Genomic DNA, 19266 nt, shown 5'->3' on the forward strand with positions numbered 1-19266 from the left:
CATTTACTAATACAGATGAAGAAGAGGGGAAGGCCACAAAATTAACTTGATCCTAGGGTCACAGAAAAAAAAAAAAAAAAAAGGATGTTCCTATTTAATCTGAGTTGCATCTAGTAGGAACAATATGGACCAAAACTACCAATGGTGAGCAGAAAACGTAAAACAAAGTAGATCTTTTTTCTAAAATTAAACTATCTCAATAGCAGGCAAAAGCAGAAGAACAATATCCTAAAACATCAGTTTATGTTCAAATAAATATGGGACCTATCTACCCCAAATGCTCTAAGAAAGGTGCCAAAAAAAAAAAAAAAAAGGGGGGGGGGGGGGGGGGGCGGGTCGGGAAGGCAGACAGCAGATGGGGCCAGGACTGCTTTTCTCCACATTATCCAGCTTTCTTTTACATCTCCTTTTTTTGGCATGCTGTCTCTAGAGCCAGTCTGTGATCCCTAGGACATACAGTTTATGTGCAATATGTGAAATAATTTATTAGAAACAGAACAATTACAAATGCAGCTACAATATCAGCATAAATCTTTGTTCAGCTTTGTTATTCTCTTTTAAACTCTCTTTTAAATAATTTTAAGCAAATATTCTTACGGTGAATTGCATGTATATATCATTAAAGTAATCTAAATAATTTATCTGAATGAATATAGGAAACTGATTTTTTGGGCTTGCTAGTATTCTACCAATGAACATTTTAATATGCTGTGCAGAACATAACATAACAACAATCTCTTTCTAAGATACCATGATATATTTCTTTAGCTGAAAAAAGAAAATTGCACTAGTAATAATATGCAATATCTAGTGTAATTGTTCACATGGTGTATAATGCAATTTTTCAATATAAGAGTTTTTCTTAACTTTTTGTCTATGGTAGTTTATATTAGACTGCAAAGACACCATTTTTTCAAAGTGATTTTTATATTCTCTAAATAGCCGCAGAAAATAGAGGACTAAACTAAATTTTAAACTGTATCAATTAAGTAATAGGGTTTATAGTCAAAACTGTTCCTGCTAATTTGCATAAACTTAAAATTTGTAACTTTTCTACTAGTATTTTAGAGATACCCTGTTTTTTGTAATATCTGAAAGCAAAACTGATTTACTTCTGTAAATAATTTTTGAGATGTCTATTTGTTAAAATTGAACGATGTAGTCTAAGCCTGTGACTCAGGATGTAGAATCTACCTCCAAACTGCGACCAACATGCCACATGCCAAAATCTCATTGAAGCAAGTAATTGATTGGTTTATGGAAGAGAGGATAAAGTGTTGACTGAAACCTACATAGTCTCTTAGCTATGTAGGAAATTTAAAAATGTCAGTGATTACAGCTTTCACCAAGGTTGTAGTGGTGAAAATGGGTGCTTATAAATATGAGCTGCTGTGCATTATATCACTATAAGACCATGATATCCCTCATTTATAGGCTTCTGTGCCTGGAATCTCTGGTTGGTAAGACTGCCCCCTGATCAGGAAAGATGGAAAGAGGACAAGATATCAGTAGGCTTCCAACCTAAGAAAACAATAGAGGAAAGATACATTTTTTTATTAGTTAAATTTTCATTTTTCAAAGGAATATATTTTGTCAAAATCCCAGCTTAGCTAAAACTTTCATAAATTTCAAATCCAAGCAATGGATTCCATTTAGCTCTTAAACTACTTTAGGAACCAGGTCTTCTGAGCATGTTAACAGGTTATTCTAAAAACTACCTTTTTTTTTTTTTTTCTTAGATAAAGATACCCATGGATAGTTCTTTTACTCTGTGTAAAGCTAGAAACAGTCATAGGGAAAAAGCCATCTACAAAGCTATAGACTGGGAAGGCTGATTGCTGCCCGCAGAAAGATGGTAAAATGAAGACTAACTGACCACACGGGTAAAGATCATTGCAGAAGCCAGCAGAGTTTCTACAATGGGAAATCCTGTCTGACTGGTTTTCTCTAATTCTATGAAACTGTCAGCATGCATGTAAATAAAGGGGATATAAATATATGTATGCTTTCCAAAAGCCTTCCAATAACATTCTACAGCAATCTTATTAAAGAAACAAAGCTGTCATGGGACTGAAGAAAAGTTTTTTTGTGGACTGAAAGCTGGTTAGATAACCAAAACCAAAGGATAGGGTTTAATGGATTTTTACCACGAAGAAAACTCAAAAGTAGGGTACTCCATGGATGGGTGCTTGGACCAATTTTATTCATCATCTTTAATGACCTATAAAAGGTAGCGAACATGGAAATCTCCAAGTTCATAGCTGATAGTAAGCTCCTTTGGATAGTGAAATTCAGTACTGATGGTGACCAACTCCTGAAAGGCCTCATTAGCCTGAATAAGTGGGCAAGAAGGTCATAAATGAGCTTCGGTGTGGACAGATGTAAGATAAGGCATCTAGAGGGGGAAAAAAATACCTTAACTAGGCTTACACAATGTTGAATTTGGAAGTAGCATTTACAAGTCAGGAAAGTGATTTTGTGGGCATTGTTGGCATTCCTCTGAAGTCTTTGGTTTAATGTGCAGCAGCAACCCAAAAAGCCAAATAATGTTCGCCATCATCAGGAAGAGTATAAAGAATAACACAGAGGGCATCATTTTGCTGCTATATAAAACCTCTGTGAGCCCATTACTTGAGCACTGTATGCAGCTCTAGTCTCCACATCTGAAGAAGTAGTCAAGTCAGAGCTGATACAGGGAAGGCAGCTAATGCTCAAGGTGATGGACGCAGGTCTCATCAGAAAAGACTAGAAGTGCTGCCACGAACTTCAGAATAGTGAGGAGAAGGCTGTGTGGGGATATGACTGATATTTACATCATCAACAGAGTGGGTAAGCTGAATGCAGAACTGTTATTCAGCAAAACCACAGAGCCATTCAAAACAAATGAAAGATTAGTTTAAAACGAAAAACCAAAATACTTCTTTACACAACAGGTAATGAACTTCTGAAACTTGCCACCATAGGAGGCTGTGAAGGCTGACAGTATCAGCAGGTTCACAAAGGCATTAGACAAACCCACGGACATTACTGATAAATGGATTCTAAAAGGACTGGCTAAGGATACACTCTCTGACATCTCCAATCCAGTGATGGTGGATGATGGGAGATTAGAAAGCGAATGGACTGCTGAATGTGATCTAACTTATTGCTCTCCCTAAATGGCATATTCTATTGCCACTGTCAGAGCCTGACTGCTGGGCGACATGGACCATTGGTTTGTCTCAGCAGGGTGTTTCTTATGAGCTTATTATCTTCACCAGCAGCAGTGCATCTGAGAGAGGGAGAAAAAGGAGATTGGTATTGGTGGAGAAAAACACAGTAGAGAAAAAACATGGAAAATGTGGGTACACAAGGAAAAAAAGTGTTACTGAAATATGAAATATAGGGGCAGGAAAAAAAAGATATGCACAGGGAACAATCAGATTAGTAAAGTTTCATAATATTTACATACACAACTTTTGGCATAGAAGAATACTTTCAGCAATAAGCATATTTGTTTTGTCTTTTGATTTTTAAATTACAAAATTTACTTTGTTATAAAAGGTCATTTAATAAGCTATGGCAGACTTTTGAGAAAATTTCTGTCCTGGACATAAAGTAGACTTCAAACACAACCTGAATTTTAACAGTTTAGTTTCAGAAATATTATACAATGATAATTATATTTATATGAAAAAACTAGAGAGATACATTAGAGTATTTGAAATTAACTGAGTTGTATATTATACATTTTTGTACTATGAACATATGAAACCTTTTTTTTCCTTTGGAAGCAGCTTAATGTACTTTAAAAAACTAAAACATAAGGTTGCAAAAATTAGTATCGAGTCTATATTTTTAATATGTATTGTTTTCACTCTACTATTTTAAAAAAGTCTGTATGTGGACCACATGACTATTTTTTTGAAACACAGTAGTTCTACCATACATTACATAATTTTTCAATTTCCTCATATTGCTTGGCCCTGAAAAATTAAGTACATCCAAAAGCATCTCCCAGACAATTAGTTTAAAAAATAACTAACTAAAATGAAATCTTGCAGTCCTCACTAAAGTTCCTCTTTTCATGACTAAAATCTCTGCAGAAACCCGAGATGCGTTTTCCCACTGTCATTTTCCATTCTGCAAACTGGATGTTAAAAACTATCAAATGAGGATGGTCCTATTCGCATATGATTCATATTGATACAAACAGCGAAGTTAAGTGAACCACAGGGGACAAACAAGGCCTTCTGAATTTCAAAAAGCATTCTCCTCATGCTTGTTCTTTGAAATATACTGTAGTGTATCAAAAATACAAAATTAATGAAATTCAGACAGAAAAAGCCACAAATAAATAAAATTACATTGATCCACGAACTGCATTATTCCCAGTTCACAGCATAGGTGAGGTTGGAAGGGAAGTCTGCAGACTGACTAGTCCAGCCCCTCCTGCTCAAAGCAGAGTGGTTGGATTTTAATCTTACTTGTTTGATCTGTTTAAATCAGTGATGCTGTGGCCAAGCAACCACTTGACAACTACACTGTCTTGCCACATCTACCACAGCACTGAGTTACAGCATAGTAAGTTAAAACAAGTTACAGGGTAATACATAAATATAATCATCCCAAGGTAGGTATCCCTCTGGAGAAATCCTAAATTCAAGAGAAGACATTGTATGCAAAATGATTTCATCTCTTCCCTTCCCATTCTTTCTAAAAGAACTCTACCAAGTTAAAAAAAAAAAAAAAAAGGCAAATATACAAAAAGGGAGGAAAATGGAGAACACAAAGGAATTGCATCCATTGTTCAGTAAATGTGCTATAATGGACTTCCCACTCTTGCTTTTAAACTGGCAAGAAGAAATAGGGCATCAACCTATAGAAAAATGCCACAGACTTCAATGAAACTATATTTGGCCTTAGCTTTAATGTAAAATAATAACCCCCCATAACCCTAAACTACTGAATTCAAAGCTCAATTCGGCCTACCTACTTAAGCAAGACTTCTGTCCCAATGGGGAATCATTATAGTCAAAGTAATTCAAATAGTAATTCATATTGATTTTGTTGTTGTTGTTGTTGCATCATTTAACTACACTATTCTAGAACTTTAAATAGTTTGATTCAGAATATCATCTGTCTGATGGAGATCTGTTTTATGAGTATTTACAAGAACTGCAAAATCAGTCAACATACCTGATAGCCCTGAAAGGAAAATATTTTTTACTTCACTATAACTGTGGGTGCAGAGAAAAACATAATTTCATAACTTTAATGAGAAATAAAAAATAAATAAATCCATTTTTATTAAAGTTGCACCAGACCAACGTAACAATAATGCTAATTAATTGTGCATGTCTTCCCATTTTGGGGTTTTCTGGAACTTTGCTACTTTAGGCTGATTATGTCCTGTTCTGTTATGGCTGTTTGTAGTTACTGTTCTGAAACAGATGCTTTGTTTGCTGCTTTCAGAAGATTTTAATTACAAAAAATCAGCCATATTGGGGAATTCAAAAAATTTTGCAAGAAAACTCCATGCTACTACGATAGACGAAAATTTTGCTACTACAATAAAGCTTTTGAAGGTTGGGTTGGTTTTTTTGTCTTTTGGAAAAGCTATAGAAACACAGTGTTAAAACCCTAGTTTGATATAGGGATAATCTGTATTATTGGTGTATTCCAGTTGAAAACTTTTACTTTGCAACATCCTTTGGCATTCCTGTATACAAATGCCATTACCAGATTTCATTACTAGCATTTACAACGTTGTTTACTATTTATTACTAATTCATAATTAATCTTCTCCTACCTTCTTTCTGTATGCATATTGTATGCAGTTGGAGGACTTTTTTTCTGATGTTGAATTGAGAATTTAATCTGGAGACATTGGCCAGCATCTCATCTCACATATGGTGAAGATATATTCCAAATGAAATGGAGATATTTAGCGGCTGCTTTTTGCCCTCTAACAGCAGTGAAATCCATCAGATCTTGCACATTACTATCCCCTCCTCCATTGCCCATAACGGTACCAAGGGCATAGCTCACAGACACAAATGAAGACACTATATCCAAAGATCATAAGAATCAGATCTTGTTTACATAACCACATGCCAATTTTCCTGCCTTTGCCTCATTCAGTGAGCATTTAAAAATAGACGTAGGGACAAATGATGAACAAACTAGGGTTCTTGGGACGCACTACAATTAACTTTTATCCACAGCTACAGTGGAACGTATCTGTAATACAACTGATGTCAGACAGGTATAACTGAAAGCACATATCCATCCTTAAGGGATACAATAGACAGAATGGGATGAACAAAGCCGAGATGAGCATTCATAATTTATTTAGTATGACTTTTTGTGATGTCCAGTTGATAACACAGAGATTTTCTCATAGGAACCATTGCAAAGAACACACAGAGAATAGCATCTATCCTTCTCATATGTTGTGTAATGTTCAAAACAAATGTGATGGAAGACAGGAACAAAATATAAGCAGACACTTCAAGAAAATAAAAAGATGCAATAAAGACTAGATTGCCACACATACGGATGTAACCAAATACTAGCTGAATAAGGGATCTGACTTCAGAGTGTTTGACCTCACAGCATTCTTATATAGCAGATTTTTTAATGAAATACAAGCAATTATTTTTGATTGATTGGATTCAAATTCTGCAAAAAGATATGCTACCATATACACCTGTATCTGCACATATACCCCTGAATTCAGTAAGGCTACTTCTGAGTACATGCATTCATGAACTCAAAGCCTTAAATATTAAGGGTCTTTTTTTTTTTCAGTACTGCATACAATTTAACTTCAAAGGAACCGTAAAAAGTGTACCTCATCAGACTTTGACCCTAGCTACAGGTGACAGATTGTCTCTAGTATTTTTTACCATTCATAGTCTTTGCTGGTGATCTCTTAGGAATGGACACAGCACTGCACAAAGATAACATCTTACTACATTTGAACATATTTACCAGCCATCTGTACCTAACAATATATTGCTTTCTCTCCTTTCCACAGATGCACATTACTTACACTTCTAATCACACAGTCCTCTGACTTTCCCCTATAATGATTCTAAGATACATTGTGACAAATCAATGTATCCCTATAAGCTGCTTTTATAAACACTTTTTCTTACAATAGCCAATAGTCCAGTACGTTCATGTTCATTTCTCCACTGCTTCCTTTTCTGTGCTTATAAAGCGAATGCACTAGTACTAACTTTTCACAGTATTTTCACAGAGATCTCAAAAATGGATTTGGGCATATACCATACACCAGGGAGTATCAGATGTCTCAGAATAAGAGTCAGATATGAATGGAGATTCATCTAAACTAACCGAGTGAGAATGAGGTCTGTCAGATTTAGCCCACCTCAGCTAAGAACAGCTGCATGTTCTACATAGTATATGTACTTCTACTTGGGAAAAAAAAAAAATCCCATTACTACATATTTTTTATCCATGAACCTCTAAGTAATTTCTCAGTCATTGCTTTAAAAAATGAAGTAGAAGTCTTTTTCTTTCAGAAATAAGTAGAAAAAACCCAGTTGCTTAAACAACTGATGTTTATATGACAGCTCTACGATCAGAACTTTCCCTGAGATATGGGCCAGCCAGGTAGAATTTCCTCCATCCTCCCAAAAGAGATTAAAAATCGCTTTTCCCACTACAATAGTGAGAAAATTTCTCATTAATTAACTGGTGGCCCATGGGTGAGGTACAGTATATCCACTGTGTCCAGTTCCACTAGCAGGGAATAACTGGTAAAGAGGATAAAAATGATGGAACACAAAATAAAGGAGAGACAACAAGAGAAAACTTGGGGATGGGAATTAACATTGTGAGAAAAGCCCTGTGTCCCAGGTACAAACTCAGTACAGTTCTCACACGTGAGAGATGGCATCACCACACCGGATTGTATGGGTCAGGCCTGGGCTATGTAAATGTGAAGATATACTGTGTTCCTCAGTATGTTCCATGGTTTTTTGCACCATTTTTTTCCAACTTTTTCACCAGGATATCCAGGGATTTCCCAGTCCCATCATGACCTCAGGGAAGGAAGACTGGCGTTCCGTTATGATGGTCTGATCTCTGAACAAGTAAGTGCCTATGATACAGTGACCTCTGAACAGAGAGAATATTAAGCTATCCTTAATATATATACTTGCAGTGAGGAGGGATATTCTCTCTTTCTTGTGAGGAAGAAGTATATCCTGAATTTCTGTTCTTTACCCACAGGCTCTGCATGATTGAACTTAATGAATCCTTGGATTAAAAAAAACAAAAGAAAACAAAACCAAAAAATCCCACATGAAATGGCACACAAAATTACAGTAAATAGTTTCACTTTTAGGTTGCCCTGTGTGGAGTCAGGAGTTGAACTAAGTGATCCTTGTGGGTCCCTTCCAACTCAGGATATGCTACAGTTCTTATATTGCTAAAAATGCTAGGTCAACCATAAAAAGCAGAAAAGTTAGAACATACACGAACTAAGATAATCTATGCAACATGAATTTGTTCCCCTCTTGTGGGAACTAATTAAATTATTTTTTTCTGCCATAGAACTTTTGCCTCACTCCATGCATAGTACAGTCTGGTCTGTCCTACGGACAAACCAAAAGCAAACAATTAGAGAGCTGTTGTCTGCCAAACTTGTCTATTATTTGGTACAAAATAGGAAGGTGCAAAGTACAATCCAGATAGAAAATTGCAGAAAGAATATTCTGTCAATGCTCTTATCACTTAGTTTTATAAATGATCAAGCCATGGGCCATGAATTAGGCTTTTCACATGTGGCTGCTAATCACATTTCCATTTTGTGATTGACCAATTTGAGATAAAGGAGGTTGATGATATTCACACATCTTAGGTACAATTCACAGGTCCAATGTGGAGCCAGAATTCCATTTGTAGTCGTCTGACACAAGAAGGAAATTCAGAGCTGATCTGACCATCTAAGGTGGACATACAATTGACAGTATCAATAACTAGCCTGAAGACTACTCTGTAGGTGTGCACAATACTTGCAACAGAATGTGAAAACAATGGGAGGCATAACTGGAAGACATAAGTGGTATAAAAATGTTAAATATGCTAAAAAAATCAGATTCAAAGCAGGTCATGCTGGAAACTCAAACCAGGGGACACTAAACAATCTGGCATTTGGGATTTTCTGTGCCTCAGTTGCTCATCTACATGGCAGGAATAATAATATCTCCATCTCACATAAATATTATGAAGGTCAATTCATTAATGTTTATAAAGCTTTCAAAACTACACTGGTGAGCACTTCTGTTGCAAAAGTCCATGGAGAACTTAATATTCAGGTATGCTCTGAGTCCTAAGTATGCAAAGAAAGATTGAAGTGCTCTCCATTGAGCAAACACCATTCATTTTACTAAATTGGACCTGTAGAAGAAATAGGGGATCATGAAATTAAAGGCTGTATGTGCAAGCAAACTTAATTTAAGAAATCTGGAACTTTCAAGTGCTTTGTTTTGCAACCTTAAAAGTCTTTAAATGGTTTTGAAGCTGTAATCGCATGTGTTGGCCATGAAGGGTCTGCATAAATGCATTTAGGATCAATATTAGATTAACAATCATACATAGAGATGCAAAAAGATAGGTATTTGCAAAAAACAAAACCAGAGAGTCCGGTTACACTACTACATGTAGCTTAAAATATTCAAAGTTCTTAAAAAAGAAGCTTTCAACATGCTATGCTCTTTACCACTGATGAGTCCTATTTCTAATTAACACAAACATTTAAAAAAGAAAAATGCATTATGCTCATCACACATTTCATAAAATTACCATAATCTAATTACAGAAGTGTCATTTATAACTCTGTAGTTTTTAACAGAATAGAGTTTTTAACAGAATAGAGTTTTTTACCTATATCCAAACTCTGGTATATAGGAAAAATCCTTCCCAACATTATCTTATTTACTATTTAAGTATCCAATGAACTCTGAGCACTTACAAGTAAGGGTTAATATTTATTTTAAAATGGGTTTTCTCTGAAATGTAGGACTTAACACATATTCTTTTTTTTCCTCCCTGAATGATCTTACTAAGGAAATAACACAGGTTAACCAAACAGCTCAAGCTTACTAAACACTGTGGATAGCTCATAACAAAGATTTACTTTTTAGTCTTCATTCCCCAAAAGAGAACTATGTGCTACTGCAGAACTGTTCTTAAACTGCCATCCCCAAATTCATCTTCTGTTATCATTGAACTGTGGCGTCGCGTTGCATTTGCAGTTACAGTACCTACTTGACTGCTGTCAGAGGGACTAAATGTTCATCTTCATAGGTTGACAAAATAAAGTATTACCATCTATAAACACTGAAATTAAAATTTAAGACCAGCCTATAGGAAATCCAGATAATTAAGGTATTTAAATTGTCTACTGATTGGATGCATCCTGATGGTCTGTTTTTGTCAAAGATAAGTAGGGTTAGGAAGGCACAATTGTAATCGGCCATGGGCTTCCGTACCAGTTTCAACAAAAAAAAAAACCCAACTATTCTGGTCTCTATGGGTTTTGTATAAAGATTGAGTAATGAGCGTACTGAAACTATGACTCTATCAATACAGCAAGATTAAAAGGGACGTTTATTAGATAGCAAGACTACCCAGTAATAACACTGAAGACCAGTTTTGGAGAGAATACAAACCTCATGCTTCAGGGTTTAAAGGCAGTCCTAACCGTCAGCATTTGGGGAATAATTCTGTGAGCAGATTAATTCAGCAGTTCTTGAACCTTTTCTAGGGTACCCAGTTGCTGCCTACAGCTAAAGAAAACATACTGGACTAAATTGATTGGACGTCTAGTAAAGTGCAACTGTTACTATGCTCTTAAATGAGGTCTTGATTTCAGACATTTTCTGCATAAAGTTATTAATATCATGCTCTACAAATGCAACCCTATGATTGTTCTTCAAGAAAAGCTCAAGTAGTTCTCTATGGGAGACTTACTCTCATGAAGAATATGTGGTCTACGTTCAAAAAATGTACATCTTCATTCTTACTCAGTTTTTCCCAACTGCATCATCCCCTAACAATCAACCTTCTGCAAAAGTAATAAAATCACTGTTTTCTCCTTTTATGTTCTTTCTGCTCAAAGTTCTACTCAAATGATTTACGACATCCTAACTGCGATCTTCTCAGTTCCTATATTAATAGGAGATCTATCCCCAGTGCTGTATTTTAGTTTCTGTATGCTATGAACAGACACAGGCAAGCCTAAAAAATCCTTACCAGAAAAAAAACATATATAGAGGGAAAACATAAAGGAGCAAAACCGAGGAAACTAGATCTATTCCCATTAAAATTAATATGGACTTTACTAACATATTCTACTGGATAGTACCTAGGTTTTGGCATGATGCTGCTATCTCACACGTTCAATTCAATTAATGTGAACTATAATCAATATTTTCATGATTTCCACTTGAATACCCAAATCCCAAGAGCAGTCCTAGATATAACCTAAACTATACCTCAGCTTCCTGTTGTTACAAAATACATTTCTGACAAAATCTCACATTACTTGAATACTTTGAAAAGCGTGCCACTGATTCATTAGTACAGCTACCAACATATAAATTCATCATGCTTAAAAAAGGCCATAGCTATTTCATACATATTAGTTTCAAGAATATTTCATTTTTAGTCTTTCAATACAGAAGATTACGTTACTGATTTAAATATAAATGCCAAAAGTAACTAATTGTGAACGTCTCAGTGTAAAATGAAATATTCAATTTACTTCTATTAAGTTCTAATCTGTATCTTAAAAAGACACTGTGGTAAGAAGCATCCTAAAAAATGTCACAAAACTGAGAGACATCTTTCAGGTGTGTTACTAATGAAGTCAGGTGCATTACCAATTAAAAGAGTGTTCTGGTAGAGGGTTGGATCTGTGGTTTTAGTCAAGCAGACCTCCCACAAACTTCAGAAAGGCAATTTATTTAAATAAAAACTGCAGGGTAAGGCCCTTTAATTCTTAAGTATGAGTCAGCTTTTATGCTTCATATCTAAACGAAGACTTTTTAATTGGCAAAGAAAGGAAAACCAATTTGGGGTGCTACTTAGACTGTGAGCCCATCTGCCTTGATCCTGCAGATCATAACAAACCAAAACTGCCTCTAGCTTTACTCAGTTCTGTGTGCAGCAGGATCACAGATCATGGATCCTTAAATATGCAGCCTACATAACTTATGTAACTTACCACAAAAATACACAACTGAAATTCCAGAAGTTCTACACAACAAAAGCTCAGGGAAGACAAAGCTTGGATTATATGTGTCTTGCTGTATTTTTAATTTAATGCAAATTGATTGAGGCACAAATTATGGCTCAGATCCTGCACCCTGAAGCATGCAGGATGAAAGCTGTGCCTGCATCGAGTCCCACTGCCTTCGGTACACTTGCATAGTACATAACGCAGGATTGGGGCCTGTGGGGTTTTGGTGGTTCACTCAGACATGCTTGTCACGTTACTGAACTGTAGTATAGCTGATTAAGTAGAGCCTGTTGAATAAACATTGCAGTATCTTATGAGCGCATAATCACCGAGTATTTTGGAAGTTTGCTTTTGTCATACTTTTGTATCTTCAACAAAGGAAGCTGGTATTTTGTATACTGTAGAGTAGACTTCTGCAGTACCACGCATTCATAAGCAAGTGCTGCTGCAAGCAACCAAAAGCCTTCCTATAGAAATATTTACTTTGTTGAGAATGTATTAACCTGAGAGCTAAGACAGGCAAATATTGCCTACTGAAATCTTCTCAAAATGGCATGTTCCTATACACCAAGTAGATCTATTTCCAAGTAGATCTATCAGAACATAACACCAATTGTCTTCAAGTAATATCAAGCCAAAGAAGGGAAATAACAGGAGATTAGGCAAAAAATTAGTTTCTTTTCAACTTTTGTTGCCTGTTTTCGCAAATATACCATAGAAATATATCATATGAAGTACAGATCTTTGGCCCTGTCAAATGACTTAAACATGTTGAGTTTTAGCCTTACTTAGAAGTCTCAGAATGTCCGACCTTCTAATGATATTTTAATGTATCTTGATTATTTGCATTATCTTTTTACTGAAGTGACAAAACCGGGAAATTGCTGTACTGAATACCTGGAGTTTCACAAAATGCTAAATTACTGTGTACATAAGCAAAAGGAGTCAAATTAAACCCTGGGAAACAGGTATGATTCTTATGCACTGATCACTGACACTCTAGTGATCTAGAGAAACTACAGAATAATTTGACTCAAAGGGCCTGAACCTGTTATGGCTCAGGATGGCAAAGAATTATAAAACCTGCAGAAATTAGAATTATGTAGAATCTATTCCAAGGGTCCCTGACTCTTTAAGTCATGGGTGCTCATCCTTCTTCCCCTGAAAACTGTAAGAGTTTTCGCACTAGCTGTAGCTGAAAACCAAACAGAGTTAGAATCATGATATACGAGATCAGAAAAGCTGTGTGTTTCTCAAGGACCAGATCTGCACACAAACTGACTTATAGGCTTGTCTTGTTTGTTTATGTTTCTTCCTTCTTCCCAAAACACAAAAAGAAATGAGAATGTGCTGGAGCTGGTCATAACCTAAATTGCCCATCAACCGGTATCTGGTTAATAAAAGGAAAGTATACTTAATAGGTGAAGTTCACTTACTCTTAATAATGTAAATTGCACCGATTGAAAATTCTGGTTTTGAAGCTTCTAAGCAAAACGAATAAGCAAACAAAACTTCTAGTAAAGCCAACAGAATTAATGTCAAACTTACAGATAACAGAAGAAGATCATAATATAATCTCTTCTTTCATTTTTGGTCTTCATTATAAAAGCATGATTTTTATATTCCAGGGTTGGTTGGTCAGAAGTACCAAATAGTTTGTACTGATTTTACTTGTGGATTTAAGAACACCACTGAAAGCTTTGTTGCAGAAAACAGATACAAAACATAAACCACACAGGGGTATATTACGCTTTCTACTTAAAGAAAATTCCCACTTAAGGACCTAACCAACACACAAAAACCAATGCCAAACAAATTTGGCAGCTTTGGCTATTTATGCTGTCCCACTAAGTTTATCGTCGTATAATCATAATCTTCAGTACTAATGCTAAAAAACCCACCCTGAATCTACAACCTCACAAATAATTGAAGTGCTAGGTTCAGCAATCACTGCACTGTCTTTTAGTTCTAGCTTGTGCCTTTTTCTTAAAAAAGGGAAGGGAAAGAAGAGAGGATGAGAATAGTGAGGAGGGGAAGTAGATATATACAATTTTGAATCGCTAACGACTTGTAAATGTTATCTGTACTAGTACCAATTGGTTTGCTTTCCTGCCCACAATCTCGTTACTAGTGTGGAGTCCAAGTGTGAACTTAGGATTTGGCCCTGAGTGCTGAAATCAAGATTTTTGTGAATTTACTGACCACCCCAACTCTGCAGCAGGAAGAAAAAAGCATCAACGAGATCTCTGTCTTTCCATTCCAAAGTCCTTATACAACCACTGCAGTTCTCAAGTAAAAGGCTTATTGGTATCGTATTACTGCCCCCACAGAAAACGTAGCTTTTATTATTTCCATATTAAAAAAAAAAAAAAAAATTACAGCCCTTACCTTACAAATTTGAAAATAATCTGAAGTGAGCGTCTCCTGGATCTCATCTCTGGGTGTCCCTGCAGCTCCTGCAGTCCCTCCTGGGTGCACGGAGCCACCACCAGCCCCACTTCCACCACCACTGCCACCACCACTGCTTCCACCAGGGGATGAGGCAGTTAAACCATCCAAAACTTTGCGAAAATTAAATTTCTTCATTTTGGAAAAATCTTTAGGAAGATTTGGGGGGGGAGAAAGGATGTGTCGTAACACATTCAGCTACATGTAGCGAAAGAGAAAGTCTTTAATGGTCCTCTGAGTGAGGCAGCACTTTAAGTCTCTTGTACCAAACCGAAGGTCTATATTAGGTATAATTGATCGAAAAATACAAAGGCTTCATTTTGTCAGATGTAAAAGCTACCTGGGAAGGTCCTTTTAAAAAATAAATAAATAAATAAAAAATAATTCCACAAGCAGCAGAACTAAGGTTTACGTTCAAACAAGGAACAATGGAACAACCGCCATCGGGTTCTCTCACAAAATCCACATTTAGCAGTGGTTAAAACGGAAAAGTAAATAAAAAATTCAAGCCGGCATCCGACACAGTAGGCTCCATCTCTCTATCCTTTCTGCCTAAGATTTGCCTTCGGTACTTGATTATTTTAACAAAACTACCAAAAACTGGGCTACGTTCAGTTTCCTCTTCCCCTCAAAACCCTTTCAGTCAGGGGTATCTTTGCCTCCGGGGTTTCGGGGGAGCGGATTCCCTCTCCCCCCCCTCCGCCTCAGCCCCTACTCCCGCTATCCAGTCACCTGCCCGCCCCAGCAAGTGCCGGCAGCCGCCGCTGCCCTTGATCCTCCTCTCTCTCCCCCTTCGGGCTCTCCCGGCCCGGCAGCCCCACGGCGAGGTGGAAGCCCCTCACTTTCCTCACCACCCACCCGCCCCGCGCCGACCCTCCGTCAGGACCGAGCGACGGTAACGAGCCACCACCACCCCCCCACACACACCACCACCACCACCACCTCAGCCAGCCCGGCCGTCCCGGGGATGACCACCTGTCCCGTCCCTGAGGTGACGGACCCCCGCCAGTCCTCCCCACCCGACCCGGTCACCGAGCCTGTGCCGTCGCAGTGGCCCCGGTAGAGCGCTCCGAAGGGGACCGGACTCCCTCGGCGCCGGGAGTAAACGGGACGACGCTCCCGCTCTGGGGGCCGGCTCGCTCTGAGGCGACGGTTCCTAACGGTCCCCGCGGGGCGCCGCTGCCTGGCGCGGCGCGAGCGCGGAGGAGGGGCGGGGCAGGTGAGGTGAGGAGCGGCGCGGAGCGGGGCAGGGGAGGGGAGGGGAGGGCGGCAGCGGCGGCGGTCCGAGCCGGCTGCGGCGGCTCCCGCCCGCCCGGCTCGCTCGCAGCCGTTCTCCGAGGTACTGAAACCTCCGCCGGCGGCGGCAGCCGCAGCTCCTCCTCCTCCTCCTCTTCCCTCCTCCTCCTCCTCCACACCCCTCCCCTCCCTCGGTGCGCCCGCCCAGCTCCGCTGAGGCGAGGGGGGGGGGGGGGGGGGGGGAGTGTGGGAAGGCGTGGCAAAGGTTGGTGATTGACAGCAGCGGCAGGTTCCGATTGGTTGCTGAGGGCGAGTCGGGTGGTTGTGAATGGCGGAGAGGGGAGGAAGGCGGGGACTGCTCTCAACGGCTCGGCGGTGGGTCGGCTGCAGGCGGAGCCTCAAGGCCGGCAACTCGGTACGGTGCGGGCAGTACGGCTGTGATCCGCGGCGTCTGATTGGGGCGCTTGCAATGATGGGCACGCGCTGCCACCAATGGGAATGGCCGCGCCGCAAATTCCCCTCTCCCCAGAGGCTGTGAGGCGCTTTCCCTCCTCCAAGCCCCGCCCCACTGCGGCGGCCGCTGTGAGGGAGAAGAGCTCCCCGCGGCGGAGGCCTGAGGAACGGGGGTGAGGGGGGGGGGGGACGGGGGACGGGGACGGGACGGAGCCCGCTTTAGTTCGTGTCAGCGGAGAGAGCTGAAGTCGTTGTCTCAGCCTCGGCGCCTTGTGGAAGGGCAAAGGAACTCAAAAACGCCCCGGGAGGTAACGGTCCCGGCGGTGACAGAGCCAGGCCCTGAGGAAAGGGGAGCCTCCATTTCCCACCGGGGTGCGGAGCCGTCGGTGTCCGGCCCCTCTGCTGCTGATACCGCCTGGCTAACCTCAAATACAAATCCCCTTTTCCTTTCCGAGAGGAATAAAATAACCCACGGTTGCTCTTCCAGGTGCGCGACGGGTTCGGTGATTCCTCCAAGGCTTGCTCCAAAGTCATGGAAGTTGCGTGGGACGGTTCTCCGGCCTCTGAAGGGCGATGCGGCGCAAGGAGCGTTATACTGTACACAAGACACTATAAAAAAGGTTATTCGGCCTGGAACGGACTAAAACCAAACTTGTTCTGTATGGTACTAAATACACAGCACGTTGTCTTGTATAATAAAACCATAGAAGCGATGCGCTTTGGTCATCTCATTTTGCAGATTCTTCAGGAGCCCTTAATGTTGAGTTCTGATACCCACTATAATACCTAATCTGTTTTTTGTAAATCTCACAGTTCTGTGAAGCAAGGTAATAGCGTTTATTTCAGCTGCTTACACTGAACTCCATGCGTTATTTTTTTTACTTCAGCTCATCCCTTTGTGTTCACAGGTATTCCCCATCTGAATGATAAAAAGATTTCAGTGGAGCTCAAAGAATAACTGTAGCTTCACTTACGTCCTCTTGAAAAATAAAGGATACATTACTGATGAAACCGGAAAGGTTGATAGGTTTCTGTAGCCATAAAAAAAGAAACATAACATTGTATGGGAAACAAAATATATGAGAACTATGGCTAGGAGACAGAAATGAAAAAAAGGATGGAACTGAGTAATCAAATCTGTAAAGACATAAGTGCAGGGTTTTGGAGAATAAGGAAAAGTCAAAACCCAATTGAAGCTATTTGAAGAACGTCATGTCCCACTGATCCCATGTTTATCACAGGCAATGCAAGGGGGGGGGGGGGAGAAGCAAGCTAACAAAACCCAAAAGAAAGATAAGATCAATTGTAAATAGGAAAGATAAGGTTAAAAATTAAATAATTAGGATGAAGAAAATGTCAGGGATAGAAGTGCAAAAAAGAGACTAGGCTGGGCGTCAGCATGCTAGAGGAAGAAAATCTGATAACGTAACGGTCCCACAGTTCTAGGGAGGGCAAAGATAAGATGGTTAGTTTTAAGTGAAGAAAAGGAAGGACCAAAATGAGAAGAATGATGAAAAGCCTGTGGGAGTGGAATAAGATGCATACATTTTTGGAATATCAACAATATTTGTCTTTCAGAGAATCAGTATGAAGAGCTCAGTATTGATGATTAAATATTACCTCAGAGTATCCAAAAGGCAAGAAGCCTCACACTGCCAATGTGCTGTTAGGAAAACGGACTTGTAGAAAAAAAAACACACCATAAAAACAGATACTGTCCAATGAAACATTGAGCAGTCCTGCTTAAAAACGCCAACTAAGAAGAATACTTTGGTTCACTACTTGTGTATGTAAGGCATGTAGGTCCCTTTTGAAAATCTTGCTTTAAGCTGGACACAAATCTTGAAGTAGAGACAGAGTGATGGAAATTAGTTATGGGGTGGTGCAGAGGGAGACAGGACAGTACAGGACATAGGAAAACAGTGATGACAGGCACAGAAAGGAGTCCCACTGAATGACCTAGCTGGTGAGGAGTTTTGTTGTTTAAAAAAAAAAAAAAAAAAAAAAAAAAAAAAAAAAAAAAAGAAAGAAAAAGGAACAATTTGGGTTTCACACAGAAAAAGACCTTTGCTTTTTGTTTAGTGGAGAAAAAAACAGTAGAGTGGCGAGGCATTCAGTTGCTGGTTTGCACTGTGTTTAGATGGTATTGATGCTTAGTAGGACACTTCTGAGGTTGCATAGTTTTGACACCAAGAGTTTTAATACTAGATTTGTAAAATGATGAAAACGTGGAGAGATTTTAGATGTTAAACTGATATATACCAAATGAAATAATGCATCCCAATACATTGTGGGATATATGTACCTGAATCTGCATTTTAGATAGTAAGAGGAGAGAGTATATTCAGTGTTTTTTTCTGGATAGTGTCTTCTACATTCATCAGTCATCTTGTTCTGCAAGGTCAAGCAGAAACCAAATGTTAGAAGGGTAAGAGTTTGCTAGCAAGATTTTGCTGAGGAAGAGAGCATCTTTATCAGTCTACACCATCAAAATTAGTATGAACTCTCATTTTGATTTTTGCTTAGGTAAGCTTGGGAATGCATGTAGTAATATAAAAACATTGGTCAGAACCAAACCTAGCAAAGGCGACTAATACTAATTCAGCATTATCTAATCTCAGTCTGATTCAAGAGCTGACCAAGAAAATGGAGAATCGTGAAAGATGCGCCTCGATCAGCTGACCAGAAAGCAATAGTAGTAGAAATTGTATATGCTTTGCATATGGCTGATCATTAATGTTCTGGTCAGTTCTCTTTTGGGTATTTTTGCTTACCTCATCCAGCTTTCTTGTTTTATTTTTTGATAGCAAATTCTGCTTCAGCCAATGGGCTAGAATTTCCTGACTTTGTAAAGCTGCGAACGTATTTTA

The 19266-nt window shown here is 39.0% G+C and overlaps 1 protein-coding gene across 5 annotated transcripts in view; it reads right to left on the reverse strand.

Annotated features, from left to right (window-relative positions):
• STXBP5L (syntaxin binding protein 5L) overlaps positions 1–16084 on the reverse strand; it is a 195273-nt gene extending 179189 nt beyond the window's left edge. For 2 of the 5 annotated variants that reach the window (XM_049824543.1, XM_049824542.1), the window contains exon 1: positions 14648–15640. In XM_049824543.1, the coding sequence (XP_049680500.1) occupies positions 14648–14845 (198 nt within the window). In that variant the 5' untranslated portion in view covers positions 14846–15640. Of the gene's footprint in view, positions 1–14647; positions 15641–15739 lie in introns of those variants that run through there. The other 3 variants (XM_049824545.1, XM_049824544.1, XM_049824541.1) reach the window with 2 other exon arrangements.
• Positions 16085–19266: the final 3182 nt, after the last annotated feature.

The sequence above is a fragment of the Accipiter gentilis genome, chromosome 21 (assembly GCF_929443795.1).
Source record: "Accipiter gentilis chromosome 21, bAccGen1.1, whole genome shotgun sequence".
In the NCBI taxonomy this organism is placed as follows: domain Eukaryota; kingdom Metazoa; phylum Chordata; class Aves; order Accipitriformes; family Accipitridae; genus Astur; species Astur gentilis.